At 42.9% G+C, this 23,709-nt stretch overlaps 1 protein-coding gene across 2 annotated transcripts in view; it reads left to right on the forward strand.

Annotated features, from left to right (window-relative positions):
* GRIN2A (glutamate ionotropic receptor NMDA type subunit 2A) overlaps positions 1-23,709 on the forward strand; it is a 999,861-nt gene that overhangs the window by 805,367 nt on the left and 170,785 nt on the right. For both annotated transcript variants that reach the window (XM_073647750.1, XM_073647748.1), the window contains 2 exons: positions 19,855-20,084; positions 21,141-21,301. In XM_073647750.1, the coding sequence (XP_073503851.1) occupies positions 19,855-20,084; positions 21,141-21,301 (391 nt within the window). The remainder of the gene's footprint in view (positions 1-19,854; positions 20,085-21,140; positions 21,302-23,709) is intronic.

Genomic DNA, 23,709 nt, shown 5'->3' on the forward strand with positions numbered 1-23,709 from the left:
CAGTATAGCGAAGGAAGTAAAGGGTGTTTCATATTAAATTCTACAGTGGGTCTCAGTCATATTCAAATAAATCACTATAAGTACATTTTTCTATTGTGTAGTGCTTATATACTATATTCTGTAGTACCCAGCAAAAATGCATTAAGATATGTATAGAAAGTGAAAATCTTGTGAATTTAAACAGATATTGCTTGAAGTATTATTAAAAATTAATTGAAATGTTAATTTTGAGAGACACAACCTGACAATCTAGTGTCCATGATTAGTAGGTGCCCTCAGGCTCATAGGCTTTATTTTTTTTCATGAATAAAAGACTGAGGTTTCTAAATCATGTATTAACTCGGGAATATTTTTAACTTCACACTGAGTCATCATTATCAAGACTTCTACAACTTTCTTTAAAAGGAATTTGTGGCCAGGTTTATTCTGTCAGTCCATGACCAGAATGAACCTTTCATCTGCTAGTGATTATTTGTCATTGATTGGGAAAGTTGTGGCTGGTTATATATTTTTTCCCTGTATTAGACATTTGATGTAAATATAGTATTCTATGTCTGGTAGTCAAATAAGAGGCCATCCACATGGTACATGGACAGGCCAGGTTCTCCTGAGTGAGAGTCGCTTTATTAGCTGTTCTCTGTCTAGTTAAAGGGAATCTGTCAGCAGGTTTTTGCTATTTAATCTAAGAGCAGCATAAAACAGGGCAATATAGCCTGATTCCAGGGATGTGTCACTTATTAGGCTGTGTTTTGTAGTTTCAATGCAATCAGTGTTTTAACAGTAGGAGTTTATCACTGCCTGACTAGGTCTCGTGTACATGGCAGTATGGCTAATCTGTGCAACCACATCTCCACCACCGATTGGCAGCCTGCTGACAATGCACGGTGTACACAGGCCAATCATGGGCGGAGTTATACAGAGCTGAGCATTATGACCACTGCAACATGTACAACAGATAAACCACAGATTCTACCAAAATTATACCAAGAAGTCCAGTACGTGATACATCGCTGAAATCAGGGTCTCTGCCCCTACATCATGCTGCTCTCAGATTACATAGCAAAAACTTGCTGATAGAAATAACTGCTCTGTCTGCCTACATATAAACGTTGCCATAACCGTGTAGTTGTAATCTGAGCTGTCACTGTGCATTGCTAATTAGTAAATAAAAAGCCGATGAAAGAAATAAAATCTGAACAAAAGAAACTAAAGTATTTACCTAGTTAAAGGGTTTTACCCCAACTGGACTACACTTTTTCATATGAGGACACATAGACATCATTAATGTGGGATTCCTGTGCTTAGGAACCCCATCTGTTCATTAATGAGAATCTGTCAGCACAGCAGGTTTTTGCTATGTAATCTGAAGACAGCATGCTGTACTGGTTAAAACACAGATTTCAGCGATATCAGCAGCGCCTGCCTGTTAGTCTGACTCCGCCCCCTCCTGTGATAAGCACCACACTGTCTATAAACATTGTATATAGATAGCCAATTTTGGGCGGAGCCAGCTTCCTTAACTCTGCTGCATTGCTAAATCTAAAAACTCTGTATCAGAATTGCTGCTTCCAGTAAACTAAGTGATACATAATTGTGTGCAGGGTCTCTTTGCCTACATTATTGCTGCTCTCAGATGGGGTAGCAAAAACCTGCTCATTGATTCCCTTTAAAGGGAACCTGTCATGGCCTATCTACTATCTACACTGCCCCAATTGTTTTGTTAAGTTCACAGCTTCACTGCGCATGTGCTATGACCTGCGGCTTCCCACGCATTTGAACTACACAGCCTCATTGCGCACTTGCGGGGATCCACAGCCTGACATGTAAAACTGTGCATGCGCCCCACAAATATTAGCTCTAGAGAGGAGCAAAATTCAAATACATGGGCGGCACCAGCAGTGACTGAATGAAGCGCCCGCCCCTGACTGAACATGAGGATCACTCCCCTATGACTGAAAACGAGTAGGTAGGATATAAGTTCATAAAATGTTATAGATTCATTATAATACCAGAAATTTTAATGAAAAAAGCTTGTTAGTGATGCACATTGCATCACTAACAATGCAATGGGGGCAGTGTAGATAGTAGATATGACATGACAGGTTCCCTTTAAGGCATGGATGTCAAACTCAAATAAACAGAGGGCCAAAGTTAAAAACTTGGACAAAATGGCTGGCCAGCCTTGATATTTATTAAAAAAAATGTCTGAAATTGAAAATGTTTTTCCTTATCATCAAATAGAGATGGGCAGACCCCTGGATGTTCGAGTCCGGCGGGTTCGTCCGAACTGCTATTAAAAGTTTGGATACCAGAACAGTACCCGAACCCGGACCCCGTTCATATGAATGGGGAGCCCAAACATCCCTGCTTTCCATTGCTGTCATCTGTGTGACAGAGCGGGAAACAGGGTCTCTGATCAATGGTAACATTGTTACCACCAGTCAGAAAGTTGATGGATTACGCTGCCAGATGTGAATGTCATCCCGCAAATGCTTACTGTGGGTCACAGGTGTCGGCAGATGAGAGACTACTACTCCCATCAGCCTATGCCTGCTACGCTTGCTTTCACTGTTAACAGCGGGAGCAGGCGCCGCTAATGGGAGTAGTCATCAGCCATCACCTGTGCTCAAAGTAAAAAAAAAAGTTAAAATTAATAAATAAATATTGAAATAAAAATAAAAAACACAGTTATACTCACCTAACACCTAATTCCTGAAAGCCTTGTTCCCTGTAAAAAAATAAATATAAAAAACACCATAATACTAACCTTACACCTAATCCCCAATGCCCATGTCACCTGTAAAAGAGAAAACATAATAAACTACCATAATACTCACCTATCCGCTGTAATCCACGTAATCCATACTGTCCATCGACAATCGGATCACTTGTAGAACAGTCACATTAGCAGATGTGACTGTTCTACCTGGTAGCTGGCTATACACTGACAGGAGCATAATCGCTCCCGCAGTGTATAGTGCTGAGCTGCCGTGAGAGAGTTCACAGGAGTTCATCAGCTGATGATTTCCGGTGATCTCACTTACTGCACCGCCACATGAGAAAGTTCTAAAGCAGTTCCAGTGCAGTGAGTGAGGTCACCACGGTTCATCAGCTGATGAACTCCTGTGAACTCTCTCATGGCAGCTCAGCGCTACACACTGCCTGTGTGAGTATGTAGTCTACTTTCCTGTAGAGCAGTCACATCTACTGATGTGACTGCTCTTCAAGTGAGATCGTCATGGGACAGCATGGATAAAAAACAGAAAATAAAAAAATAACCTTATACTCACCTAACGCCCAATCTATTTGAAGCCATTGTCACCTGTAAAAAAAGCAAAAATTAAAAAACAACAATATCCCTTGTATTGGCAGCTGATACAAAGACCAGGGGTACATAAAGGAGAGGCATCTTTAAGACATCACCATTACCAACCCCCTAGTAAAAGTTTGTAAATAAAGAAATGCCATGTAAAAAATTAATTATTTGAAATAAAAGTCCATACGGTTTTACACATTTATTTAAAAGTAAAAACACACTTATATTAAACTAACACCTAATCCCTGAAGCCAATGCCCCTGTAAAAAGCAGAAAATAAAAAATCTAATTTCTACTCACCTAACACCTAATCCCTGAAGCCATTGTCACCTGTTAAAAAGGATAAAATAAAAAAATAACAATATCCCTCACCTGTCTGAAGTGATGGAATAATCCATAATGTCCCACTTCGATCTCATTTGTAGAGCAGTCACATCAGCAGTCACTGATGTGACTGTTCTACAGGACAGCAGGCTACACACTCACACAGGCAGTGTGTAGCGCTGAGCTTCCATGAGAGAGTTCACAGGAGTTCATCAGCTGATGAACCCCGGTGACTTCACGTACGGCGCAGGCGCTGTGTGAGAACTTTCTGAGGAAGTCCGTGTTTGGGGTCTGTGCTCAAACACTAGGTGTTCAGTACGGACCCCAAACTTTACTTGTTTGGGTTCTCCCATCTCTATCATCAAATATAATGATGAAACTTTTCATATGGAAACAAACTTAAAAGGCTTGTCTTAGAATTCGATTAGCACATAATCACAAATTGAGCATACTAGAATGATATAATGTTATTTAAGAGCAGTAAAAAAAACATATGACCCAATGGCCTAATTTAAATATGCTATAACAAAGGATCAAAAAAACTTGAATTCTTAAATAATACAGATAATAAAGTATGATGCCACCAAAACACACAGTATGATAGCCCCTCAGTGAATTCCTCCACAATACCCTCCACATGCATAGTATGATGACACAACTGTACCCGCCTAGCAAAATATGGTGACCTATCACAGTATGATGCTCCAACATTAGTCCCCACACAGACCTCCACACAGTATAATGGGTCCCACACAGACCTCCACACAGTATAATTGGCCTCACGTAATCCTCCATGCAATATATTGGGCCCTACATAGTCCTCCAACCATTATAATGAGCTCCACAGAGTCATCCATACAGTATAATGGGTCACACAGAGTTCAGCATCGTGGATGAAATATAATCCCACTGAGGGTCAGATTTGGCCCACGTTTCAGAGCTTGACATGTGTGTTTTAAGGTTACAGTAATTCTAGAAAGATTTACTCCTGCTCTGGAAGACTCAGTGTTGCCACATGTTACATTGCGGTCCATATATTAGTCATAAACAGCGGCAGACAAAATGTAGTGAAACACCCCTATCACTTTAATCAGAGCACAATTTTACTTGTTTTTCATCTGTTTTTATTGAAATTTTTAAATGACAAGCATATAACAGAAAGATATAATTAAGGGAAATACTAACAAATTTATGGCACATAATCAAGAACCAAATCAAAGCTTAAATATGATTAGGGAGAGGAGGAACATAATAAAAATAAATGAAACAAAAAAAACTAAATATATATATATGTATATATATATATACAGTACAGACCAAAAGTTTGGACACACCTTCTCATTTAAAGATTTTTCTGTATTTTCATGACTATGAAAATTGTACATTCACACTGAAGGTATGAAAACTATGAATTAACACATGTGGAATTATATACTTAACAAAAAGTGTGAAACAACTGAAAATATGTCTTATATTCTAGGTTCTTCAAAGTAGCCACCTTTTGCTTTGATGACTCCTTTGCACACTCTTGGAATTCTCTTGAGGAGCTTCAAGAGGTAGTCACCGGAAATGGTCTTCCAACAATCTTGAAGGAGTTCCCAGAGATGCTTAGCACTTGTTGGCCCTTTTGCCTTCACTCTGCGGTCCAGCTCACCCCAAACCATCTCGATTGGGTTCAGGTCTGGTGACTGTGGAGGCCAGGTCATCTGGCTTAGCACCCCATCTCTCTCCCTCTAGGTCAAATAGCCCTTACACAGCCTGGAGGTGTGTTTGGGGTCATTGTCCTGTTGAAAAATAAATGATGGTCCAACTAAATGCAAACCGGATGGAATAGCATTCCGCTGCAAGATGCTGTGGTAGCCATGCTGGTTCAGTATGCCTTCAATTTTGAATAAATCCCCAACAGTGTCACCAGCAAAGCACCCCCACACCATCACACCTCCTCCTCCATGCTTCACGGTGCGAACCAGGCATGTAGAGTAGTGTTGAGCCACCCCCGTAGTGTTCGGGTTCGGTTCGGTTCGTCGAACACCGGGATGTTCGAGGAACTGTTCATCGAACTGTTCGTCGAACACCTTAGAACACCGTCGAACACCGTTAAAACCAATGGCAGGCAAACAAAAACACATAGAAACACATAGAAAACACCTGCAAAGGTGACCAAAAGCTGACAAACTGCTCAGAAGACACTCTCTTTAAAAAAGCCGGCCGGCAAATTCAGCAGCGGCATACACCGGTACCCGACAATTTAGACAAGAAGGAATAGAGCATCACACATAGATTAGATAGATAGAAACATGTCAGTCACACATATAAGAAGCACAGTGACAGTGTTGGTTACTGCACTTGTCATTTAGTGTAAAGGATTTATTAAAAAAAATATTAGTGTTTTCATGCACCGTCTCTTTAAAAAAGCCGGCCGGCAATTCAGCATCTGTACCCGACAATTTAGAACAGAAAGAATAGAGCTTCACACATAGATTAGATAGATAGAAACATGTCAGTCACATATATAATAAGTACAGTGATAGTGTTGCTTACTGTACTTGTCATTTAGTGTAAAGGATTTTTTTAAAAAAATAATAGTGTTTTCATGCACTGTCTCTTTAAAAAAGCCGGCCGGCAATTCAGCAGCGGTACCCGACAATTTAGAACAGAAAGATAGAGCATCACACATAGATTAGATAGATAGAAACATGTCAGTCACATATATATGAAGTACAGTGATAGTGTTGGTTACTGTACTTGTCATTTAGTATTAAAATAAAGGATTTATTATTAAAAAAATTGGCGTGGGGTTCCCCTTAATTTTAGGCTCTAGCGGAGGTTAAGCAGACGGCTGGGGCAGATGTTTGAAGCCTGGGAAGGGGGTAATACCCACGGAGCTTCCCAGGCTACTAATATCAGCCCCCAGCTGAATACATAGCCTTTACTAGCTATTAAAATGGGGGACCCCCCCAAAAAAATGACGTGGGGTCCCCCCTAATTTAATAGCTAGCAAAGGCTAGGCAGACAGCTGGGGGCTGATATTAATAGCCCAGGAAGGGAGCCATGAATATTGGCCCCCTCCCAGGCTAGAAACACCAGCCGTCAGCCGCCCCAGAAATGGCGCATTCATAGGATGCGCCAATTCTGGCACTTAGCCTCGCTCTTCCACGCTGCCCTGGTGCGGTGGCAGGGGGTAATAGGGTTGGGGTTGATGTCAGCTTATAATGCCAGCTGACATCAAGCCCAGGTTAGTAATGGAGAGGCGTCTATAAGACACCCCCATTACTAACCCCATAGTCAAAGTTAAAAAAAACACAAACACCCAGAATAAAGTCCTTTAATTGAAATAAAGACACAATCCTTTATTGTTCTAAATTAAACCATACTTACCATCACGCCCATTCCAGCTGAAGCCAACGATCTCCTGCAATAAAAGAAAAATAATAAAGCAACCTCATCCTTACCTTTCCATGGTTCCCACGACAGCTTCAGCTCTGCTACATCGAGATGACAGGCTGGACCGCAGCAGAACGCTGCCATCCAGCCTGTCATCCCGCAGACACTGAGAAGCGCAGGCTTGCTTGCGCTGCTCAGCGTCTCTCTGTGACGACATCCAGATGAGCCGAGTTCATGTCCAATGAACTCGGCTCACCTCATGCACGTCACTGACAGCGTGGGAAAATTCTCACGCTGAAGCGCTGATTGCAGGAGAATTTTCCCACGCTGTCAGTGACGTGCAGGAGGTGAGCTGAGTTCATTGGACATGAGCTCACCTCATGCACATCACTGACAGCGTGGGAGAATTCTCCTGCACTCAGCACTTCAGCGTGAGAATTTTCCCACGCTGTCAGTGACGTGCATGAGGTGAGCCGAGTTCATTGGACATGACCTCGGCTCATCTGGATGCCGTCACAGCGAGACAGTGAGGAGCGCAAGCATGCCTGCGCTTCTCAGTGTCTGCGGGATGACAGACTGGATGGCAGCGTTCTGCTGCGGTCCAGCCAGTCATCTCGATGTAGCAGAGCTGAAGCTGTCGTGGGAACCATGGAAAGGTAAGGATGAGGTTGGTTTATTATTTTTCTTTTATTGCAGGAGATCGTTGGCTTCAGCTGGAATGGGTGTGATGGTAAGCATGGTTTAATTTAGAACAATAAAGAATTGTGTCTTTATTTCAATTAAAGGACTTTATTCTGGGTGTTGTGTTTTTTTTAAATACTTTACTAGAAATTCATGGCGGTCATGTCTAATACTGGCGTGACCCCATGAATTTTGGGCTTGGGGCCAGCTGATAATACCAAGCTGGCCCTAACCCCTTTATTACCCAGTGAGCCACCGCACCAGGGCCCTGGATGAGTTGGGTACAGCGCCAGAAGATGGCGCTTCTATGAACGCGCCATTTTCTGGGGTGGCTGCGGACTGCAATTTGTAGCGGGGGGGGGGGCCCAGAAAGCTTGGGCCTCCCTGCGCTGCAGATTCCAGCCCCCAGCTGCCTAGTTGTACCTGGCTGGACACAAAAATAGGGCGAAGCCCCACGTACTTTTTTTTTAATTATTTCATGAAATTCATGAAATAATTAAGAAAAAAAGGCCTTCCCTATATTGTTGTGTCCGGCCAGGTACAAATAGGCAGCTGGTGGTTGGGGGCAGCCCGTTCCTGCCTGCTGTACCTGGCTGGACACAAATATAGTGCGAAGCCCCACTTAAATTTTTTTTAATTATTTCATTAAATTCTTGAAATAATTAAGAAAAAAAGGGCTTCCCTATATTGTTGTGTCCGGCCAGGTACAAATAGGCAGCTGGTGGATGGGGGCAGCCCGTTCCTGCCTGCTGTACCTGGCTGGACACAAATATAGTGCGAAGCCCCACTTCAATTTTTTTTAATTATTTCATGAAATTCATGAAATAATTAAGAAAAAAAGGGCTTCCCTATATTGTTGTGTCCGGCCAGGTACAAATAGGCAGCTGGTGGATGGGGGCAGCCCGTTCCTGTGTCCAGCCAGGTACAGCAGGCAGGAACGGGCTGCCCCCAACCACCAGCTGCCTATTTGTACCTGGCCGGACACAACAATATAGGGAAGCCCTTTTTTTCTTAATTATTTCATGAAATAATTTAAAGAAAATTGACGTGGGGCTTCGCCCTGTTTTTGTGTCCAGCCAGGTACAACTAGGCAGCTGGGGGCTGGAATCCGCAGCGCAGGGAGGCCCAAGCTTTCTGGGCCACCCCCGCTGCAAATTGCAGTCCGCAGCCACCCCGGAAAATGGCGCATTCATAGAAGCGCGATCTTCTGGCGCTGTACCCAACTCATCCAGGGCCCTGATGCGGTGGCTCACTGGGTAATAAAGGGGTTAGGGCCAGCTTGGCATTATCAGCTGGCCCTAAGCCCGAAATTCATGGGGTCACGCCAATATTAGACATGAACACCATGAATTTCTAGTAAAGTATTTAAAAAAAACACAACACCCAGAAAAAAGTCCTTTAATTGAAATAAACACACAATTCTTTATTGTTCTAAATTAAACCATACTTACCATCACGCCCATTCCAGCTGAAGCCAACGATCTCCTGAAATAAAAGAAAAATAATAAAGCAACATCATCCTTACCTTTCCATGGTTCCCATGACAGCTTCAGCTCTGCTACATCGAGATGACAGGCTGGACCGCAGCAGAACGCTGCCATCCAGCCTGTCATCCCGCAGACACTGAGAAGCGCAGGCTTGCTTGCGCTCCACAGTGTCTCTCTGTGAGGGCATCCAGATGAGCCGAGTTAATGTCCAATGAACTCGGCTCACCTCATGCACGTCACTGACAGCGTGGGAAAATTCTCCTGCACTCAGCGCTTCAGCGTGGGAGAATTCTCACACTGAAGCGCTGAGTGCAGGAGAATTCTCCCACGCTGTCAGTGACGTGCAGGAGGTGAGCTGAGTTCATTGGACATGAGCTCACCTTATGCACGTCACTGACAGCGTGGGAGAATTCTCCTTCACTCACCGCTTCAGCGTGAGAATTTTCCCACGCTGTCAGTGACGTGCATGAGGTGAGCCGAGTTCATTGGACATGAACTCGGCTCATCTGGATGTCGTCACAGAGAGACGCTGAGCAGCGCAAGCAAGCCTGCGCTTCTCACTGTCTGCGGGATGACAGGCTGGATGGCAGCGTTCTGCTGCGGTCCAGCCTGTCATCTCGATGTAGCAGAGCTGAAGCTGTCGTGGGAACCATGGAAAGGTAAGGATGAGGTTGCTTTATTATTTTTCTTTTATTGCAGGAGATCGTTGGCTACAGCTGGAATGGGCGTGACGGTAAGTATGGTTTAATTTAGAACAATAAAGGATTGTGTCTTTATTTCAATTAAAGGACTTTATTCTGGGTGTTTGTGTTTTTTTTAACTTTGACTATGGGGTTAGTAATGGGGGTGTCTTATAGACGCCTCTCCATTACTAACCTGGGCTTGATGTCAGCTGGCATTATAAGCTGACATCAACCCCAACCCTATTACCCCCTGCCACTGCACCAGGGCAGCGTGGAAGAGCGAGGCTAAGTGCCAGAATTGGCGCATCCTATGAATGCGCCATTTCTGGGGCGGCTGACGGCTGGTGTTTCTAGCCTGGGAGGGGGCCAATATTCATGGCTCCCTTCCTGGGCTATTAATATCAGCCCCCAGCTGTCTGCCTAGCCTTTGCTAGCTATTAAATTAGGGGGGACCCCACGTCATTTTTTTGGGGGGGTCCCCCATTTTAATAGCTAGTAAAGGCTATGTATTCAGCTGGGGGCTGATATTAGTAGCCTGGGAAGCTCCGTGGGTATTACCCCCTTCCCAGGCTTCAAACATCTGCCCCAGCCGTCTGCTTAACCTCCGCTAGAGCCTAAAATTAAGGGGAACCCCACGCCAATTTTTTTAATAATAAATCCTTTATTTTAATACTAAATGACAAGTACAGTAACCAACACTATCACTGTACTTCATATATATGTGACTGACATGTTTCTATCTATCTAATCTATGTGTGAAGCTCTATTCTGTCTGTTATAAATTGTTGGGTACAGATGCTGAATTGCCGGCCGGCTTTTTTAAAGAGACGGTGCATGAAAACACTATTATTTTTTTTGATAAATCCTTTACGCTAAATGACAAGTACAGTAAGCAACACTGTCACTGTACTTCGTATATATGTGGCTGACATGTTTCTATCTATCTAATCTATGTGTGAAGCTCTATTCTGTCTGTTATAAATTGTCGGGTACAGATGCTGAATTGCCGGCCGGCTTTTTTAAAGAGACGGTGCACGAAAACACTAATATTTTTTTTGATAAATCCTTTACGCTAAATGACAAGTACAGTAAGCAGCACTTTCACTGTACTTCGTATATATGTGGCTGACATGTTTATATCTATCTAATCTATGTGTGAAGCTCTATTCTTTCGGTTCTAAATTGTCGGGTACAGGTGTATGCCGCTGCTGAATTGCCGGCTTTTCATGTTTCACTGTTGGCACTGTTCCCATCGATTTGGGCAATCACTGTAATGCCACAACCACCATGGCTGTGGCATTACAGTGAGTGGCAGACAATCCCTGCATGATTGGTGCTCTAAATAGCGCCAGACATGCAGGACACGCTTTTGGTGCACGAACAGTTATCGAACATAACCTCGAACAGCCGATTTTTTGCAAATCGTTCGGGTTCGTCGAACAACTCGAACACCGCCCAAAACTGCTCGAATTTGAGATTGGCGAACAGTTCTAGTCGAACACCGCTCATCTCTAATGTAGAGTCCATCCGTTCACCTTTTCTGCGTCACACAAAGACACGGTGGTTGGAACCAAAGATCTCAAATTTGGACTCATCAGACCAAAGCACAGATTTCCACTGGTTTAATGTCCATTCCTTGTGTTCTTTAGCCCAAACAAGTCTCATCTGCTTGTTGCCTGTCCTTAGCAGTGGTTTCCTAGCAGCTATTTTACCATGAAGGCCTGCTGCACAAAGTCTCCTCTTAACAGTTGTTGAAGAGATGTGTCTGTTGCTAGAACTCTGTGTGGCATTGACCTGGTCTCTCATCTGAGCTGCTGTTAACCTGCGATTTCTGAGGCTGGTGACTCGAATAAACTTATCCTCAGAAGCAGAGGTGACTCTTGGTCTTCCTTTCCTGGGGCGGTCCTCATGTGAGCCAGTTTCTTTGTAGCGCTTGATGGTTTTTGCAACTGCACTTGGGGACACTTTCAAAGTTTGCCCAATTTTTCGGACAGACTGACCTTCATTTCTTAAAGTAATGATGGCCACTCGTTTTTCTTTACTTAGCTGCTTTTTTCTTGCCATAATACAAATTCTAACAGTCTGTTCAGTAGGACTATCAGCTGTGTATCCACCTGACTTATGAACAACACAACTGATGGTCCCAACCCCATTTATAAGGCAACAAATCCCACTTATTAAACCTGACATGGCACACCTGTGAAGTGAAAACCATTTCTGGTGTCTACCTCTTGAAGCTCATCAAGAGAATGCCAAGAGTGTGCAAAGCAGTCATCAAAGCAAAAGGTGGCTACTTTGAAGAACCTAGAATATAAGACATATTTTCAGTCGTTTCACACTTTTTGTTAAGTATATAATTCCACATGTGTTAATTCATAGTTTTGATGCCTTCAGTGTGAATGTACAATTTTCATAGTCATGCAAATACAGAAAAATCTTTAAATGAGAAGGTGTGTCCAAACTTTTGGTCTGTACTGTATATATATATATATATATATATATACAGTGGGAAAGAAAGGTATTTAGTCAGCCACCAATTGACATCATAGGTAAACCTCAGCTATGAGAGACAAAATGAGAAAACAAATCCTGAAAATCACATTGTCTGATTTGGAAAGAAATTGTTTTCAAATTTTGGTGAAAACTAAGTATTTGGTCAATTACAAACAAGCAAGATTTCCGGCCGAAGGACACCAGAAACAAAATTGTAGCCCTGCACCATGCTGGGAAGACTGAATCTGCAACTGGCAAGCAGCTTGGTGTAAAGAAATCAACTGTGGGAGCAATAATTAGAAAATGGAAGACATACAAGACCACTGATAATCTCCCTCGATCTGGGGCTCCACACAAGATTTCACCCCGTGGGGTCAAAATGATCTCAAGAACAGTGAGCAAAAATCCCAGAACCACATGGGGGGAACTAGTGAATCACCTTCAAAGAGCTGGGACCAATGTTACACAGGCTACCATGAGTAACACACTACGCAGCCAGGGACTCAGATCCTGCAGTGTCAGACGTGTCCCCCTGCTTAAGCTATTACATGTCCAGGCCCATCTGAAGTCTGCTAGAGAGCATTTTGATGATCCAGAAGAGTATTGGGAGAATGTCATATGGTCAGATGAAACCAAAGTAGAACTGCTTGGTAGAAACACAACTCGTCGTGTTTGGAGGAGAAAGAATTCTGAGTTGCATCCAAAGAACACCATACCTACTGTGAAACATGGGTGTAGCAACATCATGCTTTGGGGCTGTTTCTCTGCCAAGGGACCATTACGACTGATCCTTGTACATGAAAGAATGAATGGGGCCATGTATCTTGAGATTTTGAGTGCAAACTTCCTTCCATCAGCAAGGGCATTTGTTACGGATCCGGGTGGTGGAACCTCTGTGCGGCGGTGCAAGGAGGGACCCAGAGGGGCGTAACTAAGTATCAACTCAGACCGACCCTAGTCGTACGGCGGCTAACAACTCCGTGACCAGGGAGGGACCGAGCTGATGGACCAGGTGCTACTCTGGGGACGACCTTGTAAGAGAGCAGGTGGCTCCCACGGGTTGATGACTGGGACTGACCTGTATAGCGGATGGGCACAACAAGCAGGCAGAAGTCTGTGGGTTAGCTGACAGGTGGTCACGGCACGTGACAGTAGAGCAGGCAGAAGTCTCTAGGTTAGCAGACAGGTGGTCACGGCGAGTGACAGCAGGAGCCTCCAGGTAGGCCATCAGGTAACAAGCAGGTAACAGGCGAGTGCTCCTAGGTGAGCGGGCTAGCAGGCACGGCAGGTAGCATGCAGGTAACAGGCGAGTGCTCCCTGGTAAGCAGGCGGACTTGCCTATAGACAGACTGGTGGGTAGAACGGAAGACAGACTGTCGGGCTAAAGAGTAGTCAGGCTGGCGGACTTGAACAGTAGTCAGGCTGGCAACTGGACCTGAGAACTGAAGCAGAGGTAAGTATACTGTGCAACAACTATTGCTCGGGCACCTCCATTTTGGAGGAGGTGCCCTATATATGGGAGGTCCTCCGGCCATTGGCCGGGGACTCCTTAAGATGGCGTGCGCGGCCCCTTTAAGAGAGAGGGAGCGCGCGCGTGCCCTAAGCACAGTGCCCAGGAAGCAGCGCGCGCCCACAGCAGCAGCAGGAGGAGGAGCGCTGGAGGACGCCGGGCGGGGAGCGAGGAGGTGAGAATGACGGCGTCTCTGCCTGGCAGGGGGCAGAGACGCTGATGCTACTGCATTGAAGATGAAACATAGCTGGGTCTTTCAGCATGACAATGATCCCAAGCACACCGCCAGAGCAACGAAGGAGTGGCTTCATGAGAAGCATTTCAAGGTCCTGGAGTGGCCTTGCCAGTCTCCAAATCTAAACCCAATAGAAAACCTTTGGAGGGAGTTGAAAGTCCGTGTTGCCCTGCGACAGCCCCAAAACTGCATGGAGGAATGGGCCAACATACCAGCAACAGTGTGTGCCAACCTTGCGGAGACTTACAGAAAATGTTTGACCTCTGTAATTGCTACCAAATATATATAACAAAGTATTGAGCTGAACTTTTGTAACTGACCAAATACTTATTTTCCATCAAAATTTGAAGAAAATTTCTTTCCAAATCAGACAATGTGATTTTCAGGATTTGTTTTCTCATTTTGTCTCTCATAGTTGAGGTCTACCTATGATGTCAATTACAGGCCTCTCTCATCTTTTTAAGTGGGAGAACTTGCACAATTGGTGGCTGAATAAATACCTTTTATATTCAGTATATATATATATATATATATATATATATATATATATATATATATATATATATATATATATATGACGCGCCCCCTGGGCCTGTGCTGTGTTCTGCTGTGCAGGGGGAATACCCGGAGCCGGATCGCTGGGGGTTGTAGTTCTCCGTGGCGGTGACCCGGTCCGTGCCCAGGGTGGTCAAACCAGTGGCAGTCTACTTGTATTGTAATAAGTGTCCGACTACGCCACCCGTGGATTGCGGTCAGTGGGGACCGCCGCTGCACTGCAGACCGCTAGTGTGGAAAATGATGGGAGTGATGGTGCGAGTGTCCCAGTACTGATGGTGCTGGTGCGGCGATGAAACACAGAGACTTGTGGTGCAGTTTCCAAAGCTTTACTCACTGTTGTTGTTCAGATCACTTCGGCTAGCAGTGACCGCCCGAGCCGTGCTGCGTCCACCAGGTGAGGGACTCGGTCAACTCCCAGGCAATCCCAGAGTGCGGTTCAGAGCTCCCCTCTCTTCCTTTCTACTGGCCGTCCTCACCAGTGACGTGACCCACCTTTGTCCAGCTTCCTCAGGCCTTCTGTTGGTGAAACCTCTCTCCGGTTTCCCTGACCCTATGCGGTATGCCTTTCTGGTGGATGTAGTGAGGGGTCGCACCAAGATGTGGTGACAACCTCCGGTTTTCGCTGAGGATTAGTCGCCTCCACCAATTTGGGTTCCGGTACCCTATTCTGCCAACCCTTCACCCAGTATCTCTTCTGGGAATATGGGGTTCCTTCTGCCTTCGTGTCTCTGGGCCTTTCTCTATGTTCCTTGCTTCCTTTCTCCTCTGTTCCAGTTCCTTTCTTACTTTCCTTTCTGTTCCTTCTTCTCTCTCTCTCTCTCTGGCTCCAGCCTCCTGACAAGGCCGGCCTGCAGAGCAGAGCCCATGCAGGGGCTCTGCTTCCTGTCTTCTCCTCAGACTGTCTCCACTGAACTGAACACTGATCTAAGATGGTGCCCACCTTATATACCTCCTTCTGACACCCGAGCCCAGGAGACTAGCAACCAATGGGCTCCTACCTATGCCCAGAAACCCACCCCTATCTGCTCCTACACCACTGGGTTTTCCTCCCCCTCCCCACTCCAGCCAGGAACAGAAGCTGTCGTGCCTGCACTCTGTCTAGTGGGAGCACCGTTGGTCTGTTCCTCGGAAATGGGGTGTATGTGGTGCATGCAGCCTACTGAGCCCCGGTCCACACTCCATCCTTACCCGGGAGTGGAATATCACACCTCTGGTTCGAGGTGCAATACCCCTGTAGCAGCCGAGTCCTCGGGGTGCTACATATACACTGCTCAAAAAAAAAAAGGGAACACTCAAATAACACATCCTAGATCTGAATGGATGAAATATTCTCATTGAATACTTTGTTCTGTGCAAAGTTGAATGTGCTGAAAACAAAATCACACAAAAATCATCAGTGGAAATCAAATTTATTAACCAATGGAGGCCTGGATTTGGAGTCACCCCCAAAATTAAAGTGGAAAAACACATTACAGGCTGATCCAACTTTGATGTAATGTCATTAAAACAAGTCAAAATGAGGCTCAGTATTGTGTGTGGCCTCCACGTGCCTGTATGACCTCCCTACAACGCCTGGGCATGCTCCTGATGAGGTTGCTGATGGTCTCCTGTGGGATCCCCTCCCAGACCTGGATTAAAGAATCCCCAACTCCTGGACAGTCTGTGGTGCAACGTGATTTTGGTGGATGGAGCGAGACATGGTGTCCCAGATGTGCTCAATCGGATTCAGGTCTGGGGAACGGGTGGTCCAGTCCATAGCTTCAATGCCTTCATCTTGCAGGAACTGCTGACACACTCCAGACATATGAGATCTGCCATTGTCCTGCATTAGGAGGAACCCAGGGCCAAATGAACCAGCATATGGTCTCACAAGGGGTCTGAGGATCTCATCTCGGTACCTAATGAGAGTCAGGCTACCTCTGGCGAACACATGGAGGGCTGTGCGGCCCTCCAAAGAAATGCCACTCCACAACATTACTGAACCACTGCCAAACAGGTCATGCTGAAGGATGTTGCAGGTAGCAGATCGCTCTCCACGGCATCTCCAGACTCTGTCACGTCTGTCACATGTGCTCAGTGTGAACCTGCTTTCATCTGTGAAGAGCACAGGGCGCCAGTGGCAACTTTGCCAATCCTCGTGTTCTGTGGCAAATGTCAAGTGTCCTGCACGGTGTTGGGCTGTGAGCACAACTCCCATCTGTGGACGTCGGGCCCTCATACCACCCTCCTGGAGGTCATTTTGCAGGGCTCTGGCAGTGCTCCTCCTGTTCCTCCATGCACAAAGGAGGAGGTAACAGTCCTGCTGCTGGGTTGTTGCCCTCCTATTGCTCCCTCCACATCTCCTGGTATTTGCTCCATGCTCTGGACACTGTGCTGACAGACACAGCTACCCTTCTTGCCACAGCTCGCACTAATTTGCCATCCTGGATGAACTGCACTACCTGAGAAACTTCTGTGGGTTGTACTGTAGACACCACCTCATGCTACTGTACCTCTAGGGTGAGAGCAATGGCAAAATGAAAAAGTGACCAAAACAACAGCCAAAAAGGATGAGAACAGAGAAATGGTCTGTGTTACCACCTGCAGAACCGCTCCTTTATAGGGGGTATCTTGCTAATTGCCTATCATTTCTACCAGTTGTCTGTTCCATTTGCACAACAACAGGAGAAATTCATTCACAATCAGTGTTGCTTCATAACTGGACAGGTAGATTTCACAGAAGTGTCATTGACTTGGAGTTACATTGAGTTGTTTAAGTGTTCCCTCTATTTTTTTGAGCAGTGTACATAGATATATGACAATACAATGATTGGAGCCACTTCAAGTGGTCCACATAGGATCCCATAGAAGAGATCACAATACAGTACTGGAATGACTAGCTGAGCGAACCTATTTGCTAGGACCCAAAGTCAAATGTCCTCTCAAGATTAAGCATGTTTTATGCAAACACCCTATGTTTAAGGGTTTCTGTTGTGTGATCAGAACACAATTTCCCATCTAAAGCTATAAAAATAGTTGTAAATGCAATTTCCTAACATATAATTAAAGCTTAACCAAAGTTTGACACCATGAAGATAAAAAAATGATGATTAAAATGCAGCCTGAATGATTATCCAACAAGAATCCAGGAAGAGAAAAATTCTTATAAATTGTTGCTTACGGGGATTGAAAAAGCATGACATTTGCTACTGTCTGCTTAATATAATGACAAGTGACAGAAATAGATTTTTCTCTTTTTTAACAATGATGTTTATTCATAGTCAGAAGAAAAAAATAAAATATGATGTTTTTTCCTGAACCGATGTTCACTTTTTGCGGGTAAAAAAATGAAATGTTCCTTTCACAATGTCATTATTAATAACATTTCTAAAAACTTATTAGACGAAAATACTTTAACACTGCAACCAGTCTGGTCCTGACAAAAGTGATGTGTGAAGTTTAAGGGATCCTCCTATTTTTCATTAGGGGCAAGGACGTTTGAGCTTCATTATTCAGATGCCTAGAAATCACAGAAAACATAAATGCTTTAGAGAAACTGAAGAAGGTAGATGACGTAGCACCGGTTCAATTCCCATCGATGCATATTAGATTTTATTTTTAATCTTTCAAGGGGACATTGTCATTGTATTTATATATCAGATATTTCATATTGTTATTTTTAAAGGTTTATATTTTTTATTTCTGTGTTATCTTTATTTTGCCTGTTATTATATATAATTTTGCTAAACCCCGTTTGTAATGGGTTAAGGATGAACTTTGACACATAATGTGCCCTATTGGTGCTTATTTTCAAATGCCAATAAATCCTATAAAGTTGACAATGTTTCTTCACTGTGGTTATATCGTGGTGAAGAGGTTCAATAACTTTGAAATGCGTATAGATATTAAACAGCATTTATTCTATCCTGTGTGTCCTGGATCCTTTCCTTGTAACTCCACCAGCAGCGCAGAAAAACAACTTAATTTTTATACAGAAATACCCTTCTTGATTTTGTAACCCATAGTCTTGCTGGATTATTCATGCTTTGAAATTGTGGTGAATACACAACCCGATCAGGTGAGCAAGTAGTCCTCACTAATATAATTGTTTCTATCTGTTAAAACCCTATTGCGCTCTTCTTGCTCCATTTTTGTGATCTATTCGATGTAGCTACAATGTGAGCCAACATCCAACCATATAAAAAAAGAAAAAGGGGTGACAAGCGCACATAGGGTAATAATGTATTTTAAAAGTTAATTCGGGGGTTGCAGGGATTACTCACCTAATCGGGGTGTGTATGTCACAACTCCAATAAATGGTGTACATTATTCAGCAGCTGCAGATAGAAGAGGATCTTCTGCATGTAGATTGAGGAGAAGTAGATGATAGAGGTTCTTCTAGACTGTGCTACTGTGAAAAAGGAATAATTCCACTTGTGGTAATATTTCAAGTATCTTTTATTAACGTGTTCCAAGTTCGTGCCAAGCCCTTTATGAAAACTGAACTACGTCGCAGCAGCGCGGTCTACTAGAACATCTAGCTCCTACTTCTCCTCAATATTCAACCATTAGAAGAATTTTGAAACATTACTAGCAGCCTTTGCCAAACAAAAAGAAAGAGAGACCTATCTGTAGACTGGAGGTGATTTGGGATTATTGCTAGTGGGAAGTGGGTAGTTCTCTTCCTTCTGGAAGAGAACCAATTATCATTCTTTCTCTGGTGGACGCAACCTCTTCATGTTTCAAATGGTCATCGATTTAATTGAATAGTACTAGTCCAATTAGACACAATAGGAAAATGAGAATGACTTTGTGAGTGGGATCAGTGACATAAATAAGAAGAGGAGAAGGAGAATAGAAAAGAGAAAAGTATGTATACTTGTATGCAGGTGATCAGAAGGCTCAACTTTGTAAAGCCAAATGGTTGACAACGCTTGAAATTTCTAGCAAGTTTTTGGAGTGCAAACTAGTGCTCTCAGGTGAAATACAGTACAGCCTACAGTATAGATATGAATATTCATGAGCATATGTACTTGTTTATTATTTTGTTGTTGCTTTTTTGCCAATAGAAATAAATATGTTCCATAGTAAGTGAAATATGTATGCAAATTTTGTCCAATAGACACTTGCTGTTATCCCTGATGTGTAGATGTATGTATAATGAATTACATATTAATTATTAATCCCCATTTTTGATATTTCAGCACCGCATGGACCTTCTTTCACCATTGGAAAGGCTGTCTGGCTACTTTGGGGTTTGGTCTTTAATAACTCTGTCCCTGTGCAAAATCCAAAAGGCACAACTAGCAAAATCATTGTGTCAATTTGGGCTTTCTTTGCTGTAATATTTTTGGCCAGTTACACTGCTAACCTTGCTGCATTCATGATCCAAGAAGAATTTGTTGATCAGGTTACTGGACTTAGTGACAAAAAGGTATGTATGTAAACCTTCCCGTTATATAATATTACAATGAACTACTAGTTATCTTAACTATATACAGTATAGCTGGTCAATGATGTAATTTTTGCATTATAGTTAGATTACATTATCTAATACATATGTAACGAGTTTCTCTATGGCTAGGGTTACACGAGCGTAATTTCTCTCACCCGAGAAAATCAGGCCGATTATATTAATCACACTCTGATCAAATTCTGATCAGAGTTTGATCAGACTGTAATATTAGTGTGATCTGATTTTCTTGGATGAGAAGAAGATGACGAAAAAAATGCAGTCCGATGTCATCCTAATGCAGTCCGATGTTCTCCACAGACTCATTGACTTGCATGGCCAAGTGTGATCTGATAATCGGTTCCAACTCAGGCATGCTTCGAGTCTGTCCAGAGAAAAATGAACAAGTGATGGCCCCATAGAATAAAATTGGTCTAAGTGTGATCTGATGTTTTGTTGGGACGCACTCGGAATGAAAATAAGGTCAGGTGCACGAGCCCTAAGGAGCACCTATGGAAGCAGTTTTGAAAAAAGTGATCATACACCACATAGGCCTTTCTCTGGCTTAATAAATCTTTGGTTTGGCAACATAGCTTCTGTCTTTAATAATGCACAAGGTTCAGGAGACGAATGAGAAATGGGTCATGGTACATTTTTAATTTTTGGCAAAAACTTAAACCGTGTTCTAGATGCTGAGGCCCCTTGAGAAAAACCTTGAGAAGCCCTGATTGTCAGAGCTTTCCCAACTTGGAGTTAGCTCCTAAGGCAAAATATAATATAGTACATGACAATGCTAATTATTGGAGCTTTTGTAACCATCTTAAAGTAGGTGTCTCCTTGATGCTTATGGTGTCCATACAACATGCATCCAGCACATAGGTCCATCTTGCAGTTTTCTCCAGGGTGGCTCCAATCAACAATATGTACCTATTTTGTCTCTTTCAAGAAATGTCCTATTTGATTCTTGTTCAGTTCTTTGGTGTTCATGTCAGTTATGATCTAATCACTGTATTTCTGATTTGCTTTTTCAATATCTAGTTTCAACGGTCATATGAATATTCTCCCCCATTTCGGTTTGGCACGGTTCCTAATGGAAGCACAGAAAGGAACATCAGAAACAATTATCCTGAAATGCATCAGTACATGGTAAAATTTAATCAAAAAGGAGTACAAGAAGCGTTAGTCAGCTTAAAGACTGGGTGAGACGCGTTTTGCCTTTTTTTTCCACCTATTTATCAAGTTAAAATTTTCTGTGATTTTCTCAGTTCCAAAGTAGCTTACTGATTATATGCTGCCCTTCATTCCTCCTTCTTTAAAAGGATCATCCCTCTAAAAGACCATTTTTCGATCATTCTACTACTCAATTTCCAGTAGTGGTCCCAAATGGGTTTTATTGCTTATAAGTAAAGGCGATTTTGGATTCCTGTGTATCGCTTTGCTGCTTTATGAGGTTTTTTAATGCATTACTCATTGTACAGATGTAGCAGGCATGATGAGGCACACAACGGAGACAAATCCTAACAGTGTGTGCATTACGAACAGTTACAATTCAGCAAGCTGCAGAGTTTGATGAATATTTCACCTGATGTGGACAACCCGTTTAGGATATAGACCAAATTTACTGATGTGCACACTAATTTTATTTCCTCTCTCTTGTTCTTCATGCATGGACATACAATTTGGGGTTTCAAATTTGTTGCACTATTTACCTGATAACACAGTGTGCAACAATGTATGACTGTAGTAGCCTAGCCATCAACTTGAGGTCTGCAATAAACTACGGAATAGTGTATCTAGGTTATTTATATCGCCATTCTCTGATTCAAAGTTAATGATAGCAGCCACGCTTTTCAATTAACATACATTACTGAGGCCATTTATACTACTGTCACAGTGTGCCATAGTGCACAGTAACAGACAGTTGTGGGGATAACCAGAATGCTTGCATGTTCTCACTTTGTTACTTTTGCTATATATTTATCTATTCCAGAATAAGGTAACATTTTAAGTCAAATACAAATATTGGCCCCAATGTATCAAAATGATTACACCAGAAATCTGTCATTAATCCCTTTGAAAATGTGCAAATTTTTTGTACAATAGAGAGCTGCACAAAAATTTTGCAACTTTTGGCGTTTTGACATCAGTTTTGCCCAGCTATGCCAGAATGCGTGGAGCTGAAGCATGACCCCACAGCCTGTCTTATTCATGAAGAGCTGTGTGGTTCTTCACACCAGAAATCTTTCTCCTGTTCTTTACTAGAGTAAGATTTGTGGCGGGGCACACGAAGGTACACTTCACTTTTTAGATATTCCTGATTTATTAAGAGACGTGTATTAATGAATAAGGAGCCCTTGACTCCAACACATGTTGTTCACTCTGGTTTTAATCATGGGGCGTGTTGAAGTCAGATAGTCCTAATTCATTAAGATGAGTACACCTCTTAATGAATCATGAGCATTTTAATGAATCAAGAGCGCCTGACAAGTGGCAAGCATCGCTATGAGTTTCACCAGAAATCTTACTCCATTCAAAGACTGGAGTAAGATTTCTGGCATAAGGAATGCCACAGGTCATCATGAATTAGATTAGCTAAGGCATCATGCACCCGTCGTGGTTCAATCCATCCCCAACTACGTCCATTTTAGCAAAGCTGGGAGAAACTGGCATGAACACAACAAAGCTCACAACAATTTTGCACAACTAAGCATCATGCAAATATTTTTCACCTTTTCAAAGTGATTTGCACCAACATTGGCCCCTTTTACCCTGGGAGCCAAAACCTGGCACCATAATGTGGATTCCTACTCTTTTATCTACAATATTAGCTTTGCACTAGATAAAACAGGTGTTTAAAGAAGCACTCAGCTTTTGAGTCTTTGCTAGCATACCGTGGATTTCAACATTTCAATGTATTGCTGCTGCAGATGCTAAATTCATCTCCCTGAATACGTTGATAAGATTTGTATTCTTTCTGTTTTCTGAGAAGTTTCCAAATTTTAAAGCAAATGGATAAGGAACCATGAATTATCTAATTTATAGGCAAATAAGGACAGCTACAGCAATTACGATTGAATACATTATGTTCTTTTACAAATATACTACTTAATGCAGGATTAAGGCACTGCATTAGCTTGTCGAAATTTGTATTGTGGCCCTTCATATAATCTGAATTACTTTACCTAGTTCCTGGTCCTTCACTTATTAACCTTTCCATGTTGCGCTCATTTACGTCTTTGCCTGTGGTAGGACTTCATACCTGCAAAACATTTTTTTTATCTCAATTTATTATATAAGGTAAGAAAATCTTGTTGATTTCATGATCATTTTAAACAATTGCTTTCTGAATTAATTAGAAATGTGTGCGATCACTTTTCAACAACTCCCTGTAGTTTTCTTTCTACAATTAGCTGCCTCTAACCTTCCTCTAAAAGTTTTTCATCCTCCCATGTATCTTTCAAACATTGGTGTTTGACTGCAGGGGTAGGGTTATTAAGGGTTTAAATGATAGTTTAGGAAGGGAGGCCCATTCTGTGGTTCTCTGTTGTGGATGCAAGATGTTTTACCCTTAATAGCATAATAAGTGGACTGATGAAGCATAGAGGGA

The sequence above is a fragment of the Phyllobates terribilis genome, unplaced genomic scaffold (assembly GCF_046119375.1).
Source record: "Phyllobates terribilis strain yellow unplaced genomic scaffold, ASM4611937v1 Scaffold_9__5_contigs__length_417890890, whole genome shotgun sequence".
Taxonomy (NCBI): Eukaryota; Metazoa; Chordata; class Amphibia; order Anura; family Dendrobatidae; genus Phyllobates; species Phyllobates terribilis.